Raw genomic sequence first — 20,113 nt, 5'->3', positions numbered from 1 at the left:
ATTAGGCCAAATCAATTTCTTATGAATATTTACTTTAAATGTAGTACCAAAAACAAAAGTACTTTCCCTGTCGCTTCAACCAAGGACAGACCCAAGTGGGGGCCTAAGGGGGCCCAGGCCCCCCTTGGGTCCAAACTTTAAATGTAGTTATAATATTTTTCATTTTTGTAGTTAGACTCCCTTCCAAAACGTTAGGCTCCTTTTTTTCACAATAAGCCTAACTAACCTCACTCAAATAGCAACTATTTAACCAAAAACTTGACAAAAACAATAAAATATTCATAATGGTGATTGTATTTTAGCAAAAATAAAAATAAAAATATTATGTGTTATTGGAGAAGTTAAAGCTAAATTTTTTGCAACTGCATTAAACTGGTATAAATACCATTTGGCTATAGGAAGTCGTTAATAATAAAATAAAAATATTTTATCAAGATTATATCTCTTCAATTAAAAAACTCAAATTTTCTTGCTTTCTTTATTATTTTAATGAATTGTTTATATTATTTTAGATGAAGTTATAAAAAAGAAAAAAAAAATAGAACATTTGATATTGGAGGTATTATAAAGTGAGGTGGTAGAATAGATAAAGTAATTTTTTGAGGTGCTAAAAGCTAAAATTTTTAGTACTATCAATGTGAAAGCTCTAACTTCAACCAACCAAAAAAAAAAAAAAATCCTAGACAACCTAATATTAAAAAAAGACATTATTTTGTTTTTGTTTGTCTTTGTTGATAAATTATTACATTTTAATGTATTTAGAAACAACAATTTTGAGTATTTATAATTTTTTAATACTATATGGATGTCTATTTGGATTTTTTTTTCTTTATACTCCGGCCCCCGTTAGTTTAAAATCCTAGATCTATCCCTAGCTTCAACTAAAGGCTCATGAACACTAGAAATTATTCCAAATAATGAAGGATTATTTTGCAACACCACAAGTATTGACATCACCTTAAAACGACAAGCCTTGAAACTTTACATCCCAACCATTTAGGATTCCATTAGCAATCTTTTGGCTTGAGATAATGAAAAAGTCCATGAACAAGCTTTATGTATTTAGGTAGAATATTGTACAAAGTCAAATATAATACATTATTATTGAAAAATTATGTTTAGCTTTGTATTTTGCTGTAATTAAATTAAAGGTGTAAGTGTAAGGACCTAAGAAAAAGTGCTAACCATATTTAAGTTATATCCTAAATCCTTATTTTCAAAAAAAAGAAAAGAAAAAGAGTAGTCTGCTCACAATAGAGGTTCCTTGTACTTTTTTTATAAAGCCTAGATTGACTTAGTATAAACTCCATGTGGGACTCAACCCACACATTCACACAACACACTCAACTAATTCAATTCAATATCCAATCAATAAAGGGCATCAAAATCTCCCTTATTTATATTGTTGATGTCTTCATCAGGGCTCATGTTGTGGGGTAGTTTCTTTAAGACTATGTGGGGTTACTAGGCTGACAATTGGCTCTTGAACCATTCGTAATGACCTAAGAAAAAAGTGTTCCCTACATCTGTGTTATATCCCAAAAAAAAAAAAGTTTTTTTTTTTTATAGGAAAAATGCTAAGAGACCCTATGAATTTTGAGGTAGTGGCTATTACACCTCTTGAAGTTTGATTTTGGCCATTTTGCTCCCTAAACTTCACACATTTGCCAAATTGAGGCATCTGTTAGTTGACTTACATGACTAGCACATGCACATAAATTACCAAGGCCAAACCCGAAAAAAAAACCTAGCCTTCAAACGGTCTTGCCATCCCTGGGTTCCATTCCACCAATGTTTGTGGAATTAAAGAAAGTGTACATGTTGAAAGGCTTGACACTCATATTCTTTGTTTCTTCGTCAACCTGTGAAGGATGTTTATGGGTTTCTTATGATTCAATTTTGTATTTTGTGTTAACAGAGGATTACTTAATAAATGAAAAAAGAAAAAGAAAAGTAAACAACAGAGGCTTTGAGGTCATCAAGAAAGCGATTGAAAAGATTGGCTGAGACTCAAAGAGCACATCTTGCATATATGTGAAATCCATGTAATCCACAAGCCTTTCCCAATAACCACCTCCAGAACTAAAACTCCAAATCCATACCCATCCAAGTTGGTGGTACCCGTGGATAGCGAGATCTGCAGCTTGGATAATGAATTGCGGCAACACTGCCGCCTCTCTCTTCTTTCAATTTATCTCTGATCGTTGAAACATTTTTCTCTCTCACGATTTGGCCTTGGTAATTTAATTGCACGTGCTAGTCATTCAATGTTAGTCTCTTTTAACTGTAGACTAATAGATGCCTCAATTTGGCAAATGTGTGAAGTTTAGTGAGCAAATTGGCCAAAATCAAAGTTTAAGGGATGTAATAGCCACTACCTCAAAATATTGACCTCCTCTTAAAACTATAAGCCATTGAAGCTTTACATCCCAACCATTCATTATTCCTTTAGCAATCTTTGGGCTTAAGATAAGGAAGAAGCCCATGAACAAGCTTTATTGTATTTAAGTAGAATATTGAACAATGTCAAATATAATACATTTTTAATTTATGTTTAGCTTTGTACTCTGCCGTCTTTAAATTAAAGGTGTGACGACTCAAGAAAAAGTATTAGCTACATCTAAGTTACAATTTTTTGTAAAGTTTGGATTGACTTAGTATATACCTGACGTGGGACTCAATCCAAACATTCATACAATATACACACAACTAATTCAATTCAATATTCAATCAATATTGGGCATCAAATTCTCATTCACTTAAATTGTTGACGTATTTGTTAGGGTCCACATTGTGGGATAGTGTCTTCAAGCCCACATGGGGTTACTAGGTTAAATTTTGTACCATCTGTAATGACCTAAGAAGAAAGTGATACCTACGTTTGGGCGATATCCCACAAAGACTAGTTTGATCACAATTGAGGCTCATTGTAGTTATTTATAAAATCCATATCAACTTAATATATGCTTGATGCGGGGAACTCAAGAAACCCACTCAATTATTTCAACTCAATATTTAATCAATCTGGTGCATTAAAGACATTATATGTTATCATATGTAATTTAGATTCTTATTTAAAATGATGTAATAAAGTATATGCTTTCAAAAATCCATTTTAAGGAAAAGAATAGGCAAATGGATTTTAGTTTTGGTTGAATTTCATTTGATTTATGTTCAACAAAAGCGGTAAAAGGACAAGCTTTAGCAAAAATTTCTAGCAGATCATCCATCTGAGGATGTGCAGGATATAAATGAGGCTATGTTTGTTGAATTAGCCTACTGGAAGTTATACTTTGATGGGCCTCGAACTGACCTAGGGGCTGAGATAAGTTTAGTGTTAGAATCGCTCTTAAGATTTAAGACCTAAATAGCCTTTTAAGTTAGAAAATAATTATTCTAACTTCTAATAATCAGGTTGAACATGAAGCTTTAATAATGAGATTAATGCATTTGTCAAAAGGGAAATGTTAACAAATGTTCTAAGGACATTAGTTTCAGAACTATTTTTAGAAACATTTTATGGGAAAATGATAAAGTAATTAATTTTTCTAGGGAAATTTTAACTAATGCCTTAAAGTGTTGCTTTAGGAGCTATTTTTAAAAACATTTTATTAGAAGAATAATAAAATAATAAATGTTGTTGATAACTTTTTATATCTTCTAAGGGCACACATTAACGTAACACTTTATTAAAAATTGGGGTAAATATTTGCCTAATCTTGGTTAGTCGTTAAACAAATAATGCAGAATATAAATGTTGTACTGCATCACAAGCACCATAATTACTAGCTGCACAATAACTGCTTGAGGAATTTAGTGACTATGTAGTTCAACACATCCCAAGACAATGAGATCATGAAGCCAATCGAATGGCTCAAGCAACTTCAGGTTATAAGGTAGACCATGATTAGGCAAAAGAATTAGGACATTCTACATTTTAGTTGCAGAACTTTTTTTTTTTTTTTAAGAGAATTTCAATCTATAGTTGTTCACATTTAAGGATAGTTTTTTATCATCGAACTAAGACACCAATCGATTTTTGGTATATACGGAGATTGAACCCCATATCACTGTTTTAAAAACTGGACCGGCCGGTCCGACTGGTTCAACCGGTGCAGTCCGGTCCGGTTAAATGTCTCAAAACCGGTCAACAACCGGTCAAAAACCGGAAATTTTAACCGGAAATTTTGAAAAAAACGGTTTGATTCTCGGTTTGGTTTTTAAAATCATGCCCCAGATCTCTTATTCAACCATTAAAGATTTTACAGTTGAGCTAACTGGAACTCATGAGTTGCAGAACTTAGTTTTATCATTAAGCCATGACTATTCAGTGATTGGTCCATTGATTTGATATGAAAGCTAACACCCTCTCCCAAAAATATATTCTTGATTTATTTTTGTTGGGCCTAGCATTAGTCTTCCATGTAAGAGAAGACCTCCGAGTATTAATTATTACACTCGTCCATAGCAGAAGGTATGAAAAACACTTACTCACTAAGAGAGTATTAACTAGACGATCTTCCATCTGCACTTCTTTGGATAAGTGACCTAACTGGTGATTTTCTGCATTAATTTTTTTTTTTGTTGTTTTTTTATTTTTTCGTAGCTACAAACTATTTTGTCAAGTAGATTGAAGTTAAGGCATATCGTAACATCAATGAAGGGGATATAACCCAATATCTAAAAGAGATAATTATTCATGTATAAGGATTACCACAAACAATAACTTTTGATAATGGATTAGTATTTAGAGGATTGAGAATCTAGGCCTTTTCTTAAGAGCATGGGATCAAGATTTTGAATTCTATCTCATATTATGCATAAGCTAATAGTCAGGCCGAGCCCACTCATAAAATAAAGAAAGAATAATATAAGAAAAATCATCAATAACATTCCCTTGGACTGAGGATTAGTTATTGTCAAAAATCTCGTGGGCTTATCAAACTTCAAAACATCTATTAATGTGAATTGAGATTAGGTGCAATATCTAGGACCAGATGTAGTAGTTATCCACAGCTAAGATTAAGAGTTTAAAAAAAAGTTATAACTTTTAATCACAACTATTGAATAAAAAAAGAGAGAAAAAGTATAAAATGTAAAAATAAAAAAAAGTAAGAGTGGTAAAAAAAAATTTGTGAGTAGGGATGAGGGTAATTGCATTGGGTGCAATACCCCCTCGATCCTAATCCCTTTTAACACTACACCTTACTCCTTAGTCTATGGCCATAATGCAATTCCTCCCATTGAAGTTTCATTAGATTCCCAGCAATTCTTGTGTTTTTCCGTGGGTCCTTGCAATATTTTTTGACAAAAATACCATTATGGTTCCTTATATTTTAATTGCAAGTTAATTTGGTCACTATTATTTTTAATTTGCAGTTAATTTGGTTCTTGCCATCAATACACTAACGAAAATTGACTGCAAGTTGAAAATAACACGGACTAATTGATTGCTACTAAAATTTAGAGACATAATTGACCGTGACTCTAAATGTAAGGACCAAAATAGCTTCTTTTTTTCTTTTTCTTTTTTTTTTCTTTTTTTGATGGGCTAATTTTCTTCACTATATAGGTCACTTTAGCCTGTGTAGGCTGGGAATTTCATATGCCAAACCATCACTAAAACTCAAGTGCACTTGGTGAAGGGAATTAAAACCCCATGTTACCAACACCAATTCACCATGATAATCTTGGGGTAAGCACGAGCCAAATTGTTGGTCTTCAGGCTTTAGGTCACTTTTCTTCGTAACCATATGGTACAGTCCTTATAAGAGTGATCCAACTTAAACTCTAGTAACAATAATTTTGGTAGTCTCTCATATTTGATCATGTTGTCCTGGATTGTCTGTGAACTAATCTTATAACTTACATTGCAAAGACGGATTGGTATAAATTGATTTACCATTACAATTTTACAAGTTACAACCCCTAAATTGGATTGAGGGCAACAAAAGTATGATTGAGCTGCTTTAGAGAAATTAGAAGTACTCTGCTTTGAAAGAAAATTTTCACTGCTTCTATGAGCTCCTTTTGAATGATATTTCAAACTATGTTTGTAAGAGTGTTGTAATAAGTAATAACTTATCTGGTCCAAGAGAGTTGTAAGAGAATAAACACTGCAATTTTTATGTAATTTGCTGAAGGTATTTGACAAAGATTAGCATTCAATTCGCTCGTGACCAATTTGGCAATTATTGGGGCATGGTTAGAGGAAGTAGCAGGGAAATGTCTCACTGTTGGTTTAAGGAAAGGTCCTCCAACCTACAATTGCAACAATCCTATCAAGACGCTCTTTACATTACCTCAACAAGTTTTTATTTTTATTTTTAATTTTTGCATTATTTAAAAACTATATTTAAAAGTTTGTCTAATTTAAAATAATACAGGACGTTTAAATAATTTAACTTAGGCCTTGAGAACAAAAAAAATTTAACTTAGGCCTTAAGTACTTCTAGTTTTTATTGTAATATTTTTTTATAAAATAAAAAAACATATTCGAAAGTTTGACTAATTTGAAATAACATAGGACATTTTAATAATTTAACTTAGGCCTTAAGTACTTCTAATTGTAAATTAGCAAGTCCCAACCGGTTACACCTCAGAACTTTCAAAATGATTTTATATTAAGAAGACCCAAAATTTTCTAAATTCTAATTATCAAAATTTTAGGCATTTGATTATTACATAAAGGTATAGACTACAAAAGAAAAGCAGAGGAGAGGAGAGGAGAGGAGAGGGGAGGGGAGGGAAATGGCAACCTTTTTATCTTATTTTAATGTTTTAATTTTAAACGAGAAATAAACACACACGAGTGAGAGAGAATAAATTTTTAACATAAAAGCACCCTACAAACTCAATGCAAATTTTATAATAACTTTTAAGGAAAAAATGCTTTAAACATTAAGTAAGGAGAAATGAAATATTATCAGTATATCATTTTTGATTGTTTGGATGCTTAAAAAAATTAGTAAGAAGGGATGGTCATAATTGACAATTAAAAGTTATGACCTTTTCTTGCTAATTTTTTTTTTAGAAAGTATATACATACATTGACGTCATAAGGACAAAACTGACAATTTAATATAAGTGGAACTCCTCTCTCATGTCCCTCCAAATTCCCTCAATTTAGGGAATTAAAAATAAGGAGTTTGGAGAAGATAAGACACCTACCTTTCCGAATCCCCTCAAACCCTTTCCCCTTAAAAAAAATTCCAAACAAGTTTCGTTAAACTCTCTCCATCCCTTTCCCTCTACTCCCCTCCTCCTCCTCCTCCATATTTAGTATTTAGTTAAACTCCCTTTTTTGGTGCTTTACCAGATGTACTTGGATGACACCCACAACATTGATAAAATATTAAGATGTGCACTGAATTGCACTCTATCACTCTAATAAAAATAAAGGGTTACTTGCACTTTCTTCCTAAATTTTAAATTAAAAAAAGTCAACCTCTTAAATTATGTGATTAGTTTTCCCAAAAAAAAACTATGTGATTAGTTATGATGTCCTTCTATTGCTATAATTTTCTTAATTTTACACCATACTTTTGAACATGGGGAAAGAAAAATGAGAGGAAGAAATAGACACTCAATCACATAACAGTAAGATTTGTATTTGACTATTTGTATTTTAAGATTAATTTGATGAAAATTGGAGAAATTCAACATAATTGAGTCTCTAGTCTAAAAGTAACCCTATAATTTATAGTGGAAAAGACAATTTACATTTAACTATTTCTTTGGTTGAGGATTTTTTTTTTTTTTTTTTTGTCCTCAGTTTCTTTAGTAGTTAAAAACAAATATTTACTTCATGAATTGAAGTTTGTCTTAATTTGTTGTTGGAAAAGAGTGTTGTTTGTTTGAAGTTTGGCTTGCAATGCAAGTTTGCATCCGTACTATTAGTCAATTAATAGAAGTTTCCAAAGTCCAAAACGCGTTCTCCATGTTCTAGTTGAGAAATTGACACATTCACATGAATAAAAAACAATACATGCCGAAGACCATACAAGTCATGAAGAAGATGACAGTGTTGTTTCCTTATAGGAGAAGTTTGGGCCTCTATATAAGTGTAGACTTTGTCTTGTTTTTTCCTCACATTTGACGAAATCTTCAATTTTATACTTTCTTGGCTTTTAGTTACAACTACATCAAATTTTCAACATGACGGTATTATTTGCAATCATAATTCATATATTGCTTCTTTTTTCTCTTTTTCCTTTTTGGGTTTTATATTTACAAAAAAAAAAAAAAAAAAAATTGTCATGACCCCTTTCATGGTTTGATTTGCAGCAAAAGATTGTGATGAAGGTTCAAATGAATTGCCAAAAATGCCAGACTAAGGCACTTACTGTTGCAGCTGAAGCAAACGGTTAGTGTTATATGAATCGTAAAGGTTATCATGTGTTTCAAAACTATGATAATTGACACATAGTTTGCAATATTTACCATATTCTTTTATCTATATGACTTTGATTTGCAATTTGTACAAAGTTTTGCCATTTTCCGTCACCATATTTTGTTGATGTTGAAACTTCTTTGTTAATCAAGTTTTCTAAGATGCGAAAACATCTTGGAGTATATTCTCAATTGTGTCAGATCACATAGTAAAAAATTATATATATAATATGTTGAAGTCTGGACTTAAATTTATATTTTTTCTTTGCAGGTGTGAACTTTGTGGGATTAGAAGGAGCAGAGAAAGATAAAGTGGTGGTGATTGGTGATGGAGTTGATGCTGCAAGTTTGGCTACAACTATGAGGAAGAAGGTTGGGCACACTGATATTATTAGTGTAGCAGAGGTGAAGAAAGGAAACTAAGTTGGAAAGCCATTTACATATACTCTTGGCTACTAGAATTCCTTCCAAAGGACACAACCTTTTCTTTTATTTTTTTGTTAACCAGGTGAGAGATGTATATTGGCAAGGTGTTAATGTAATAAAAATTCTTACTACTTTTTTTTCTCAGCAGAAAAAAAAATGTAATAAACATTCTCTTAGCTTTTTTGTGTGTCGGTATTTTGGCATCCCTTTTCAACATTTTAAGCTTTTTTTTTTTTTGTTGTTGATAAGTGTCAACATTTTAAGCATTTAGAGAATTTAATGCCTTTGGCAAGATAGGGAATTTATTTTTATAATATTAGTTTTATTTGGTAATTAATTAATTGAGAAGGACAATTGAATGGAAAGTATTGTATATGTGAGTTCTAAAGCTCACCTAAAATGTTTGGAAAATGTGCACCGAGAGTTCCTTGATCAAGTTCCACTTGGCCCGACCCATTGAGGCCAAGGGCCAAGTAAAAATGGGACAGGCCGGCCAAACTCAACCCATTGCTAAAGAAAGAACTCAAAATGCAAGATGGTTCTGTTAAAGTCTGCTTATTAACAAACAAAACACAAAACACAAAACAGGTTGGCGTTTTGGTAGAAGAGTTTGAGTAATGTTTATAATTTTTTAAAATACATGTGAGTAAAAAAGTGTGTAAAAATGAATAATATTGTTTAAAAACTGAAAATGTGTGAATGGTGCAATATCTAATGTCAACAACATGTGATCGCTGTCTATCAGAGTTTTGTTAGATACTAAAAAACTGGTTGTGCTTGCCCAGAAAGTTCAAAAAAAAAATGCCAAGATATTCAACATGAAATGTCTCGCTATTGGTTTAACTGTTTAAGGAAAGGTCCTCCAACCTGCAATTGCAACAATCCTATCAAGACGTCTCTTTTACGTTAGCTAAAAAAGTTATTATTATTATTATTTTTTATAATTTAAAAACCATATTCGAAAGTTTGAGTAATTTGAAATAATATAGGACATTTAAATAATTTAATTCAGTCCTTAAGTACTTCAGTCTTTCTATTAAAAAAAAAAACCATATTTGAAATTTTGACTAATTTGAAATAACATAGGACGTTTTAATAATTTAACTTAGGCCTTAAGTACTTCCAATTGTAAATTAACAAGTCCCAACCGGTTACGCCTCAAAACTTTCAAAATGATTTTACACTAAAAAGACCCAAAATTTTCTAAATCCCTGCTATCAAAATTTTAGGCATTTGATTATTACATAAAGGTATAGATTTCAAAAAAAAAAAAGTTAGAGGATAGGCGAGGGGAGAGGAATGGCAACACCTTTATCTTGTTTTAATTTTAAATGAGAAACAAATACATAAGAGTGAAAAGATAATGAAGTTTTGATACAAAAGTACAACGGAAGGGATGGTATAATTGACAATTATAAGTTATGACCACTTTTTTGCTAATTTAAAAAATTTATATACATACATTGTCACAATAAGGACAAAATTGACAATTTAATATTTTTCTCAATTTCAGTCATTAAAAATAAGGGGTTTTGGAGAAAGTAAGACGCCTACCTCTCCAAAATTTCTTTGCACAATATTAGAGAGAGAGAGAGATAAATCTATACTTGATTCGTTTTCAGTGTCGTATATTCTTCAATCTTCGCGCAGCAAAAAATAGAGAGATGGAGAGCATTTGTTTAGATTTGATCTATGTAAAGGGAAGGGAAGATAATGAGAGGAGAAGACCGAATGTAGGGGGAAAGAGAGGTGAAGTAGGTGGGGGTTGTTGAAAATCAGATGGGGATCAGCATAACGATTAGGGAGAGAGTGCCACATGTGTTTTCTTCTAGTATATAGGGTCCCACTTTTTAACTTTCTATTAGATGGTCAAACTCAAATGGTAGTTTTATTTTTATTTTTAAATGACATAAGCATTTGAAATTCATTTGAGATATTTCTAGTTTTTGCCAATAAAAAACAAGATATAAAAAAAAAAAAAATTATATATATATATAGTATGGATTTTTCTTTTTTAAGTAATATACGGTATGGATAAACAAATAAGGGATTTGGCTTCTTTTTTTTTTTTTTAAGACCTTACCCTTTTATTAAATATATTAATTTAAATATATAATATTTATATATAATGTGGAAATTCTGAAACGGTACACCAATATTGATCGATACCGAAATATTTTATTATTTGGACGAAACTGAAACAATATCAAATACAAAATTCACTCATTTGCTCCAAATCCCCCTAAACCCTATTCCCTTAAAGAAAAATTCCAAACTAATTTCATTAAACTGTCTTTGTCTCTTTCCCTCTACTCCCATCCATCTCCATATTTGGTATTTTGTTAAACTCTTTTTTTGGGTGCTTTACCGAATGTACTTGGATGACACCCACAACATTGATAAAATATTAAGATGTGGACCGAATTGCACTCTATCACTCTAAGGGGTTTCCTACACTTTCTACCTAAATTTCAAATTAAAAAAGTTAACCTCTTAAATTATGTGATTAGTTTTCCCTCATATGAGGTTATTATGAAACTAAAATTTTACAAAATTGAATAAAAAGAGAAGTTCACATATTGACAAAAAAAAAAAAAAAAACATGTGCACACACACTCAAATACATAAAATAGTCTTATTATCAATACTGCAAGTTATATCTTGAACTTTTCCTTTTTCTTTGTAAGGGCCTGATATATTGTTAAGAGTATTAAAGTTTAGTTACAAACTTAGTTGTAAGGTACAACTTTTACTAAACAAATTAGCATGATTATATATTTTAAAATTTTAACCATTGAATTGCATTTTTTTATATTTTTAGAACACGTGACAAATTTCGTGCCAGTCTTATATTATTCACTATTTGATCCATACATATATTTTTATTTATAAATTTAGACTACAAAAAGTAAAAATTTAAACATTTGATTGATGACATAATTATTAATCTTTGATCTTATTAAATATTTGATCCATACATGTATTTTTTATTTATAAATTTAGACTACAAAAAATAAAAATTTAAACATTTGATTGATGATATAGTTATTAATCTTTGATCTTATTAAAATTTTGCAAGTATGGAGGATAGAAAGAAAGAAAATGTAATCTAAAGGTGAATTTATCAAAATTCACATCTAATAAAAAAAATATTAAGTGAAGTTGTAACGTTAGTCTACAACTAAATTTATTACTAAAATTTGTCCAAAGTTTAATTACGTTGAGCCAAAAAAATTTTGTGTAGTTACAAATTTTATTAAAGGGTAAAAAATTCATAAAATTTCAATATAATAATTACTATTTTACAATTTATGGTGGTCCTGCGACCACCCCTACGTTCAAAGTGGAGCCACCCCTATGTCCTTTTATTGCTATAATTTTCTTAATTTTACATCATACATTACCTTTGTTTTCCATATAATTATCATGTGAACATGGGGAAAAAATGAGAGGAAGAAATAGAAGCACGCAATCACAAAACAGTAAGATTAGTGTTTGACTAATTGTCTTTTAAGATTAATTTGATGAAAATTGGAGAAATTTAACATAATTGAGTCTCTAGTCTAAAAGTAACCCGGTCATCTATAGTGGAAAAGACAATTTACATTTTAATATTTCTTTTGTCAAGAATTTTTTTGTCCTCATTTTCTTTGGTAGTTAAATAACAAATCTTTACCTTATGGTTTGAAGTTTGTCTTTTAACTTGTTCCTAGAAAAGAGTTTTGTTTGTTTGAAGTGCGCTTGCTACGCAAGTTCGCATTTGTACTATTAGTCAATTTCATTGAATTTACTAAAGTCCAAAACGTGTTCTCCATGCTCTAGTTGAGAAATAAACACATTCACATGAATAAAAAAAATCAGGTAATTAGAATTTGGGAGAACAATTCATGCCGAAGACCACAAGTCATGAAAAAGATAGCAACGTTGTTACCTTAAAGGAGAAGTCTCGGCCTCTATATAAGTGTAGACTTGGTCTTGTTTTTTTTCTCACATTAGACGAAATTTTAGGTAGTATACTGTCTTAGCTTTCGGTGACAACAAGACAACATCAAATTGTCAATATGACGGTATTATTTGCAATCATAATTCATATATTTCTTCTTCTTTCTTCTTCTTCTCCTTGGTTTTATATTTACAAAACAAAATCTCTCATGACCTCTTTCATGGTTTGATTTTCAGCAAAAGATTGTGATGAAGGTTCAAATGAATTGCCAAAAATGCCAGACGAAGGCACTCACTGTTGCAGCTGAAGCAAACGGTTAGTGTTATATGGATCATAAAGCTCTATCATTTGCTTCAAAAATATGATAATTGACACATACTTACGCACTTTAATATTATGAATAAAATATGTTAAAGTCTAGACTTAAATTATATATTTTTCCTTTGCAGGTGTGAACTTTGTGGGATTAGAAGGAGCAGAGAAAGATAAAGTGGTGGTGATTGGGGATGGAGTTGATGCTGCAAGGTTGGCAACTACTATGAGGAAGAAGGTTGGGCACACTGATATTATTAGTGTAGCAGAGGTGAAGAAAGGAAACTAAGTTGGAAAGCCATATACATGTACTCTTTGGCTAATAAAATTCCTTCTAAAGGACACAACCTTTTCTTTTATTTTTTTGTCAACCAGGAGAGAGAGATGTATATTGGCAAGGTGTCAATGTAATAAACATTCTTACTTACTTTTTTCTCATCAGGGAAAAAAAATGTAATAAACATTCTCTTAGCTTTTTTTTTTCCTTTCTTTTTTTTTTGGTGGTAAAATTGGTATCACTTATCAACATTTAGAGCTTTTAGAGAATTTAATGCCTTTGGCAAAAATGGAATCTATTTTTTAAATAGAATTTTTATTTGCTAATTAATTAATTGAGAAGGAAAAATGAATGGAAGGTAGTATAAGTGAGATAGTTCCAAAACACCTAAAAAGAAATATTTCCAAGCATCAATTATTATGTGTTTGAAAAATGGGCACTGAGAGTTCAATTCCAAGCCCACATGCACAACTTGATCAAGTTCCAGTTACACCATAAATGACAAAAACCCCATAAAAGAGTTCAGTTTAAATGAAATCAAAGTAATAAGCTGTGTAATTGAAGCAAAAAAGGAAAGAAGAAATAAGTATATGAACAGCCTATGGTCCCTTTACAACCAAACCCATTTTGAATCTCATTTCAATACTAAATTATGGTTTCGGGGGGCTTTTAGCTCATAAGCCTCTAAGTTGAATGGACCTAACCAATACTTCGATTGTGTGAAAATTAGACATACCTAGCTGTTTGGAAATGTTAATGAAATTCTTAGTGTGCTATCTCAAATAATGATAATTGTAATTATATAAATTAATTAATGATTAAGTTATCTAACAAGTGAAAATATGTTTTGATACTATATAAATGATTTGTTTGCAACCATTCTCATTCTAGTAATATATGGAAATATTAAAGCAGTTTTCTTAAATGGCGTAAGAACGTTTTCCTGAAACTTTTTGCGTTTTCTATACTACTTCAAAGAATAGTGCAAAACATAATTCTTCTTTGATATTCTTGGACCGAAAGCCAAATTAGACTTGATAAGTTCCCACATTCATGGTTCAAGATTTTATGAGAAGGAACTAATTTGATAATTTTAGTCTTGTGTTTTAAATAAAATTTAAGCCAATTTATTTCTAATTTTAAAGAAAAGAATGAAAAAAACTAAGAATAAACAATATGTAATTCAAGGAGAATACAATTACCAACTTTTATCTAATTAATTTTACGACAATAAGAATTTGAACTATCTTGAACCCACTATTAGATGTATACTTCATAAATCATATTTAATTATTATTGAAGCATATATTTCACAGAGCACACACTTATATACAAATTTATAAACATATATTTATGTTTATTTATGTTTTACAGGTGCATCACTTGTAAAATTTCATACTAAGAGCATTCTTATCAAGCTTTTTAAAAAATTTAGCATTTACCATCTCAAAACTTATATTTATAACATATACCACATCATTTAACAATATCATTTACATCAAAACTTCTATTTTTTTAACAATTCATTTAAATATTCTTTCATTATTATTTTTTATTCATTTTTTTATTATTTCTCACTCTCCCTCTGTCTCTCTCTCCCATTGTCTTTCCATCTTTCTCAACCCGGTGAAGCTTCTCCCTCCCTCTAATATTTTCTCTCAAAACCTCCATGGCCTGAGCTTTTCAAGCTCATCACCGATAAACCATGGCCACAACCGCAGCCACAACCACCACCACCACCAACCACAACCTCAACCCCCAACCACCAAAAAAAAAAAAAAATCCACAGCACAAACCGAGAAGCTTCTCCTTCCCGCTGATATTTGCTCTCAAAAGCTCCATGGCCTGAGCTTTTCAAGCTTATAACCTGTAACCACGACCACAACCACAACCACCACCACCAACCACAACCTCAACTCCCAACCCCTAACCCGCAGTGAAAACCCACCACAAAATTGCCACAAAACCCACCACCCTAGCAACCTTGATCCTCACCTCAACCCCAATCCTCAATCCTCACCTCAACCCTGATCTTCAACCCACGACCTCAACCAACTCAACCCACAGTCTCAACCAACCCCAACCACTGTCGGACCCACCACCATCGGACCTAGACCCACTTGTAGTCATCAAGACCTAGCAGACCCACTAGAGAGAGAATTTGAGAAAGAGAGATGAGAGAGATCGAGAATGAGAGAGTGAGAGTGAGATTAACAGTGATAGCTTGAAGAGAGAGAAAAAAATATTAAAAAAAAGATAGCAGCTTGCTACAGTGCGGTCTCAAAAATGAGAGCGCACTATAGCAGTATTGTAAATTTTTTACAATATACCAGTTTTGATGGGGTGCGTGTTTTGGGGTTCAGCTGCTAAAATATAACATTTTTAGCATTTGAAAGGTTTGATAAAAATGCTCTAAGTGTCCATTTGGCTCCAAATTTTAAAATCAGCTTATTTTATTATTTATCTTATTTTTGCTACTATTCATGAGCCCCATTTCACTTTTTGGTACTATTTATGAGTCTTACTGTACTATTTCAGCTAACTTTTATCTTTATCTACTGTATTTTCAGCAAAAAGTTTTTAATTTTAGCAAAATAAGCAAATCCCAAACAAACCCTAATAAGAATTATAAATTAAATTAAAACTTTTAAAATTCTTTTCCTAAAACTTATTAAAAATGTACTCACATGTAGAATATTGAAAAATAATTAAAAGTTACTATAAGATACACACATTTTTGTGTGTCATAATTGAGTCTTAGAACTTCAATTACCATCTTCAAGAATTAGGGAAAAAAAAAAGGAACAATGAATTACTTGCATAAAAGTGAAGTCGCCACCAATTGTTGGGTTTTTTTAAGTGTGATTGGTCACCAAATTCTATTTGATTTTATTAGTAGTTCTAGGCTAAGAAAAAGGTCGTTTTTCCTAATCTAATGTGGATGAGCAAAAAATCTTGATTCTTGAGTTCGAAAGTCTAGTTACGTGTGAGAGTGTGAGAAAAGTGTTAGGCACCCCACAACGTCTATCCGTAGATAGTTCTTTGTTTTGGTAAAATCATAATTTACATTTAAATATTTATTTCGTTGAGGATTTTTTTTTGTCCTCATTTTCTTTGGTAGTAAAATAACACACATTTACCTTATGGTTTGAAGTTTGCCTTTTTAACTTGTTTCTAGAAAAGAGTTTTGTTTGTTTGAAGTGCGCTTGCTATGCAAGTTTGCATTTGTACTATTAGTCAATTTCATTGAATTCACCGAAGTCCAAAACACGTTCTCCAGTTGAGAAATAGACACATTCACATGAATAAAAAAATTCAGCTAATTTAGAATTTGGGTGAACAATACATGCCGAAGACCACAAGTCATGAAGAAGAGATAACACCGTTGTTACCTTAAAGGAGAAATTTTAGGTAGTATACTAGCTGTCTTAGCTTTTGGTGACAACAACATCAAATTGTCAATATGACGGTATTATTTGCAATCATAATTCGTATATTTCTTCTTTTTTCTTCTTCTTGGTTTTATATTTACAAAAGAAATCTCTCATGACGTCTTTCATGGTTTTATTTTCAGCAAAAGATTTTAATGAATGTTCAAATGAATTGCCAAAAATGCCAGACTAAGGCACTCACTGTTGCTGCTGAAGCAAATGGTTAGTGTTATATCGATCATAAAGTTCTATCACGTGTTTCAAAAATATGATAATTGACACATACATATGCAATTTTTACTATATTCTTATACCTATGTGACTGTGATTTGCAATTTGTACAAAGTTTTGCCATCTTTCATCACCATATTTTGTTGATGTTCAACATTCTTTGTTAACCAAGTTTTCCCTCTTTTTTTTTATTTTTAATTTGAGAATGTGTTAACCAAGTTTTCTTAGAAGTGGAAACATCTTGGAGTATATTCTCAAATGTGTCAGATTAGATAGTAAAAAAGTTATAAATAAAGGGGTCCGGTTAATGTGTGCCCTAAGGGCACATATTAAACCATCCATTTTTGGAAACATTTTTTTAGAAATTGAAAAAGCTGTCAATACTTTTTCAATTTCTAAGAAAATATTTCTATAAATGATTAATTATTATGTGTCTTTAGAGCACACATTAGCAAAATCCTAAATAAAATATGTTAGAGTCTAGACTTAAATTATATATTTTTCCTTTGCAGGAGTGAACTTTGTGGGATTAGAAGGAGCAGAGAAAGATAAAGTGGTGGTGATTGGTGATGGAGTTGATGCTGCAATGTTGGCTACTGCTATGAGGAAGAAGGTTGGGCACACTGATTTTATTAGTGTAGCAGAGGTGAAGAAAGGAAACTAAGTTGGAAAGCCATATACATGTACTCTTTGGCTAATAAAATTCCTTCCAAAGGACACAACCTTTTCTTTTATTTTTTTGTCAACCAGGAGAGATAGATGTAAATTGGCAAGGTGTTAATGTAATAAACATTCATTCTTACTTTTTCTCAACAGAAAAAACAAATTATGTAATAAACATTCTCTTAGCTTTTTTTTCTTTTTCTTTTTTGGTAATTTTGGCATCCCTCATCAACATTTTGAGCATTTAGAGAATTTAATGCCTTTGGCAAATAAGGAATTTATTTCTTAAATATAATTTTTATTTGCTAATTAATTAATTGAGATGGAAAAATGAATGGAAGGTATTATAAGTGAGAGTACCAAAACTCACCTAAAAAGAAATATTTTCAAGCATCAATTATTATGTGTTGGAAAAATGGGCACTGAGAGTTCAATTCCTAGAACACATGCCAAACTTGATCAAGTTTCAGTAACATCATAAATGATAAAAACTTCATAAAAGAGTTCCGTTTTAATGAAATCAGAGTAATAGGCTGTGTGATTGAGGCAAAAAGTAAAGAAGAAAGAAGTAAATGAACAGCCTATGGTCCCTTTACAACCAAACCCATTTTGAATCTCATTTCAATACCAAATTATGGTTTCGGTGGGCTTTTAGCTCCTACGCCTTCAAGTTTAATGGGCCAAACCAATGCTTTGATTGTGTGAAAACTCAAAATACAAGCTTATCCTATTAAGGACTGGTTATTAACAAACAAACACACATTAACATAATCCATTACATCACTTATAATTTCAATATTAACAAGTGATTGCTATCCACTATTGCGTGCTCAAAAAATTATACCACAACCAAACCAAGCTTTATTAGATACTTAAAAAACTGGTTGTGCTTGCCCACAAAGTTAAAAAATGCTAACATATTCTAGATGTGGACACAAAAAAATTTAGAAAATGAAATTTTAGGTAAAATTGTATAACAAGTGACCTTCCTTGGGATCCTCATAGTGACATTGAGAGCATTATTTAGGCATTGGTCACCATACTGAAGTTCTTCCTGTTTGTTTCTAGGATCAATCAAGCTTTTTTTTTTTCTTATTTATTTTTAATTTTCTCACATGCTGAATTGTACCTAAAAAAAAAGCCCTCAACCACCTTAATACCGACCTGCATTACTGTATAAGAAGGTAATAGCTCTGACGGTCTGACCACAGGATTGTGTATGAGACTTTTGACATAAGACAATTGGGTAAAAAAAAAAAAATCAAATCAAATCTTCAAGTGCAGTGGTTGCATGTCATTTGATATCAATAAAATTCCATGTCATGAACTCTTGATAACCATTTCCTCGTATTGAAGTTTTTATGTTCACTCAAACTGGTGTTACAACAAAATGGGTGTAATAATCCTGAGAAGCTATAATGAGGGGAAAATAGTTATGCATAGTGCAAATGCGTTCATTAGTTGAGAATGTCAACAACAAAAATGCCGAGCATTGGTGTATGAAAGACATGGAGGATGGTTGTTTTCATTTTTTGAACGTCACAAGAACTAAGGATTATTTTTAAGCTCCCGCCGATAATATTAGCCTCTTGTTTTTTTGAGTAAATCGTAAATCGAAGTTAGGAATGGAAGAATTTAAACCCTGAATATCTTCATTTGGGTTCGAAATGCTCAATTAATTCTTATCTCACATGTAAAACTTGATCAATTTCCACTAACACCATAATTGATAAACCCCATCATAAGAGTTAAGTTTTAATGAAATCAAAGTAATAAGCTGAGGAAAAAAAAAAAGAAGAAGAAGAAGAAGAAGAAGTAAATGTACAGCCCTTTGGTCCTTTACAACTAAGCCCATTTTGTATGTAATTTCAATATCAAAATAGGTTTGGTTGGGCTTCTAGTTCATAAGGCTGCCTGCTTTCAAACCACACTCCATGCATTACTAGGAGGCCCAATTCATTGAAAACAAAATTATAAAAAATGACCACTCTCCATCATGCAACGTATCGGTACTAAAACAAAGATACTAGCAACAGCACAGTCCTCACCTCAAACGTGTCGCCTAGAAAGTCTACCACGTATCTGATTCTACCCAAAAGCTGTTAAAGAAAGAACACAAAAAATCTAAGCTTAGAGTTTATTCATCAGAGTTGAGCTTGAGAAAATCCCCACTCTTTTCTTTGTGTTGTGTTTTGTCATCATGAATATCCAAATTAAGAAGAGCTATTAAATTTGTTAATCCATAATAGGTGTGAGGACCAAAATGGAATGTAGTGGAATTGGGCTTTGGCCAGAATGTGGAACAGGCCCAGTTAAATGCTCCGGACGACCATATAGGCCCAGCTGAGGAGAAAGACTGCCCGAGGAAGTAGTAGGTCCAAGGAAGCCTAGAAAAAATGATCAAGCTGAGAAGGGCAAAAGGTTTAAGGTCAATTCGAA

The 20,113-nt window shown here is 31.6% G+C and overlaps 3 protein-coding genes across 3 annotated transcripts; all 3 read left to right on the top strand.

Annotated features, from left to right (window-relative positions):
• Window positions 1-8,080: 8,080 nt before the first annotated feature.
• Window positions 8,081-9,006, top strand: LOC142637065 (heavy metal-associated isoprenylated plant protein 47-like). Its single transcript, XM_075811354.1, has 3 exons — window positions 8,081-8,163; window positions 8,287-8,365; window positions 8,663-9,006. Exons 1-3 carry the CDS (start codon window positions 8,158-8,160, stop codon window positions 8,812-8,814), a joined length of 237 nt encoding a protein of 78 aa, XP_075667469.1. The 5' UTR covers window positions 8,081-8,157; the 3' UTR covers window positions 8,815-9,006.
• A 3,779-nt stretch (window positions 9,007-12,785) lies between these two features.
• Window positions 12,786-13,499, top strand: LOC142637260 (heavy metal-associated isoprenylated plant protein 47-like). Its single transcript, XM_075811541.1, has 3 exons — window positions 12,786-12,884; window positions 12,997-13,075; window positions 13,210-13,499. Exons 1-3 carry the CDS (start codon window positions 12,879-12,881, stop codon window positions 13,359-13,361), a joined length of 237 nt encoding a protein of 78 aa, XP_075667656.1. The 5' UTR covers window positions 12,786-12,878; the 3' UTR covers window positions 13,362-13,499.
• Window positions 13,500-16,812: 3,313 nt separating this feature from the next.
• LOC142635585 (heavy metal-associated isoprenylated plant protein 47-like) lies at window positions 16,813-17,675 on the top strand. Its single transcript, XM_075809726.1, has 3 exons — window positions 16,813-16,818; window positions 16,924-17,002; window positions 17,524-17,675. The coding sequence occupies exons 1-3, from the start codon at window positions 16,813-16,815 to the stop codon at window positions 17,673-17,675; spliced, it is 237 nt and encodes a 78-aa protein (XP_075665841.1).
• The last annotated feature ends 2,438 nt before the right edge of the window (window positions 17,676-20,113 follow it).

This window comes from Castanea sativa, chromosome 5 (assembly GCF_040712315.1).
Source record: "Castanea sativa cultivar Marrone di Chiusa Pesio chromosome 5, ASM4071231v1".
In the NCBI taxonomy this organism is placed as follows: Eukaryota; Viridiplantae; Streptophyta; class Magnoliopsida; order Fagales; family Fagaceae; genus Castanea; species Castanea sativa.
Note: the sequence above shows the minus strand (reverse complement) of the source record. Positions and strands in the feature narration are given on the sequence as shown.

Bases quoted from the DNA above. Each gene is read 5' to 3' on its own strand.
- LOC142637260 (XM_075811541.1), top strand. The intron at 13,076-13,209 runs GTTAGTGTTATA...TTTCCTTTGCAG, and splicing joins TGTTGCAGCTGAAGCAAACG to GTGTGAACTTTGTGGGATTA.
- LOC142635585 (XM_075809726.1), top strand. The intron at 17,003-17,523 runs GTTAGTGTTATA...TTTCCTTTGCAG, and splicing joins TGTTGCTGCTGAAGCAAATG to GAGTGAACTTTGTGGGATTA.
- LOC142637065 (XM_075811354.1), top strand. The intron at 8,366-8,662 runs GTTAGTGTTATA...TTTTCTTTGCAG, and splicing joins TGTTGCAGCTGAAGCAAACG to GTGTGAACTTTGTGGGATTA.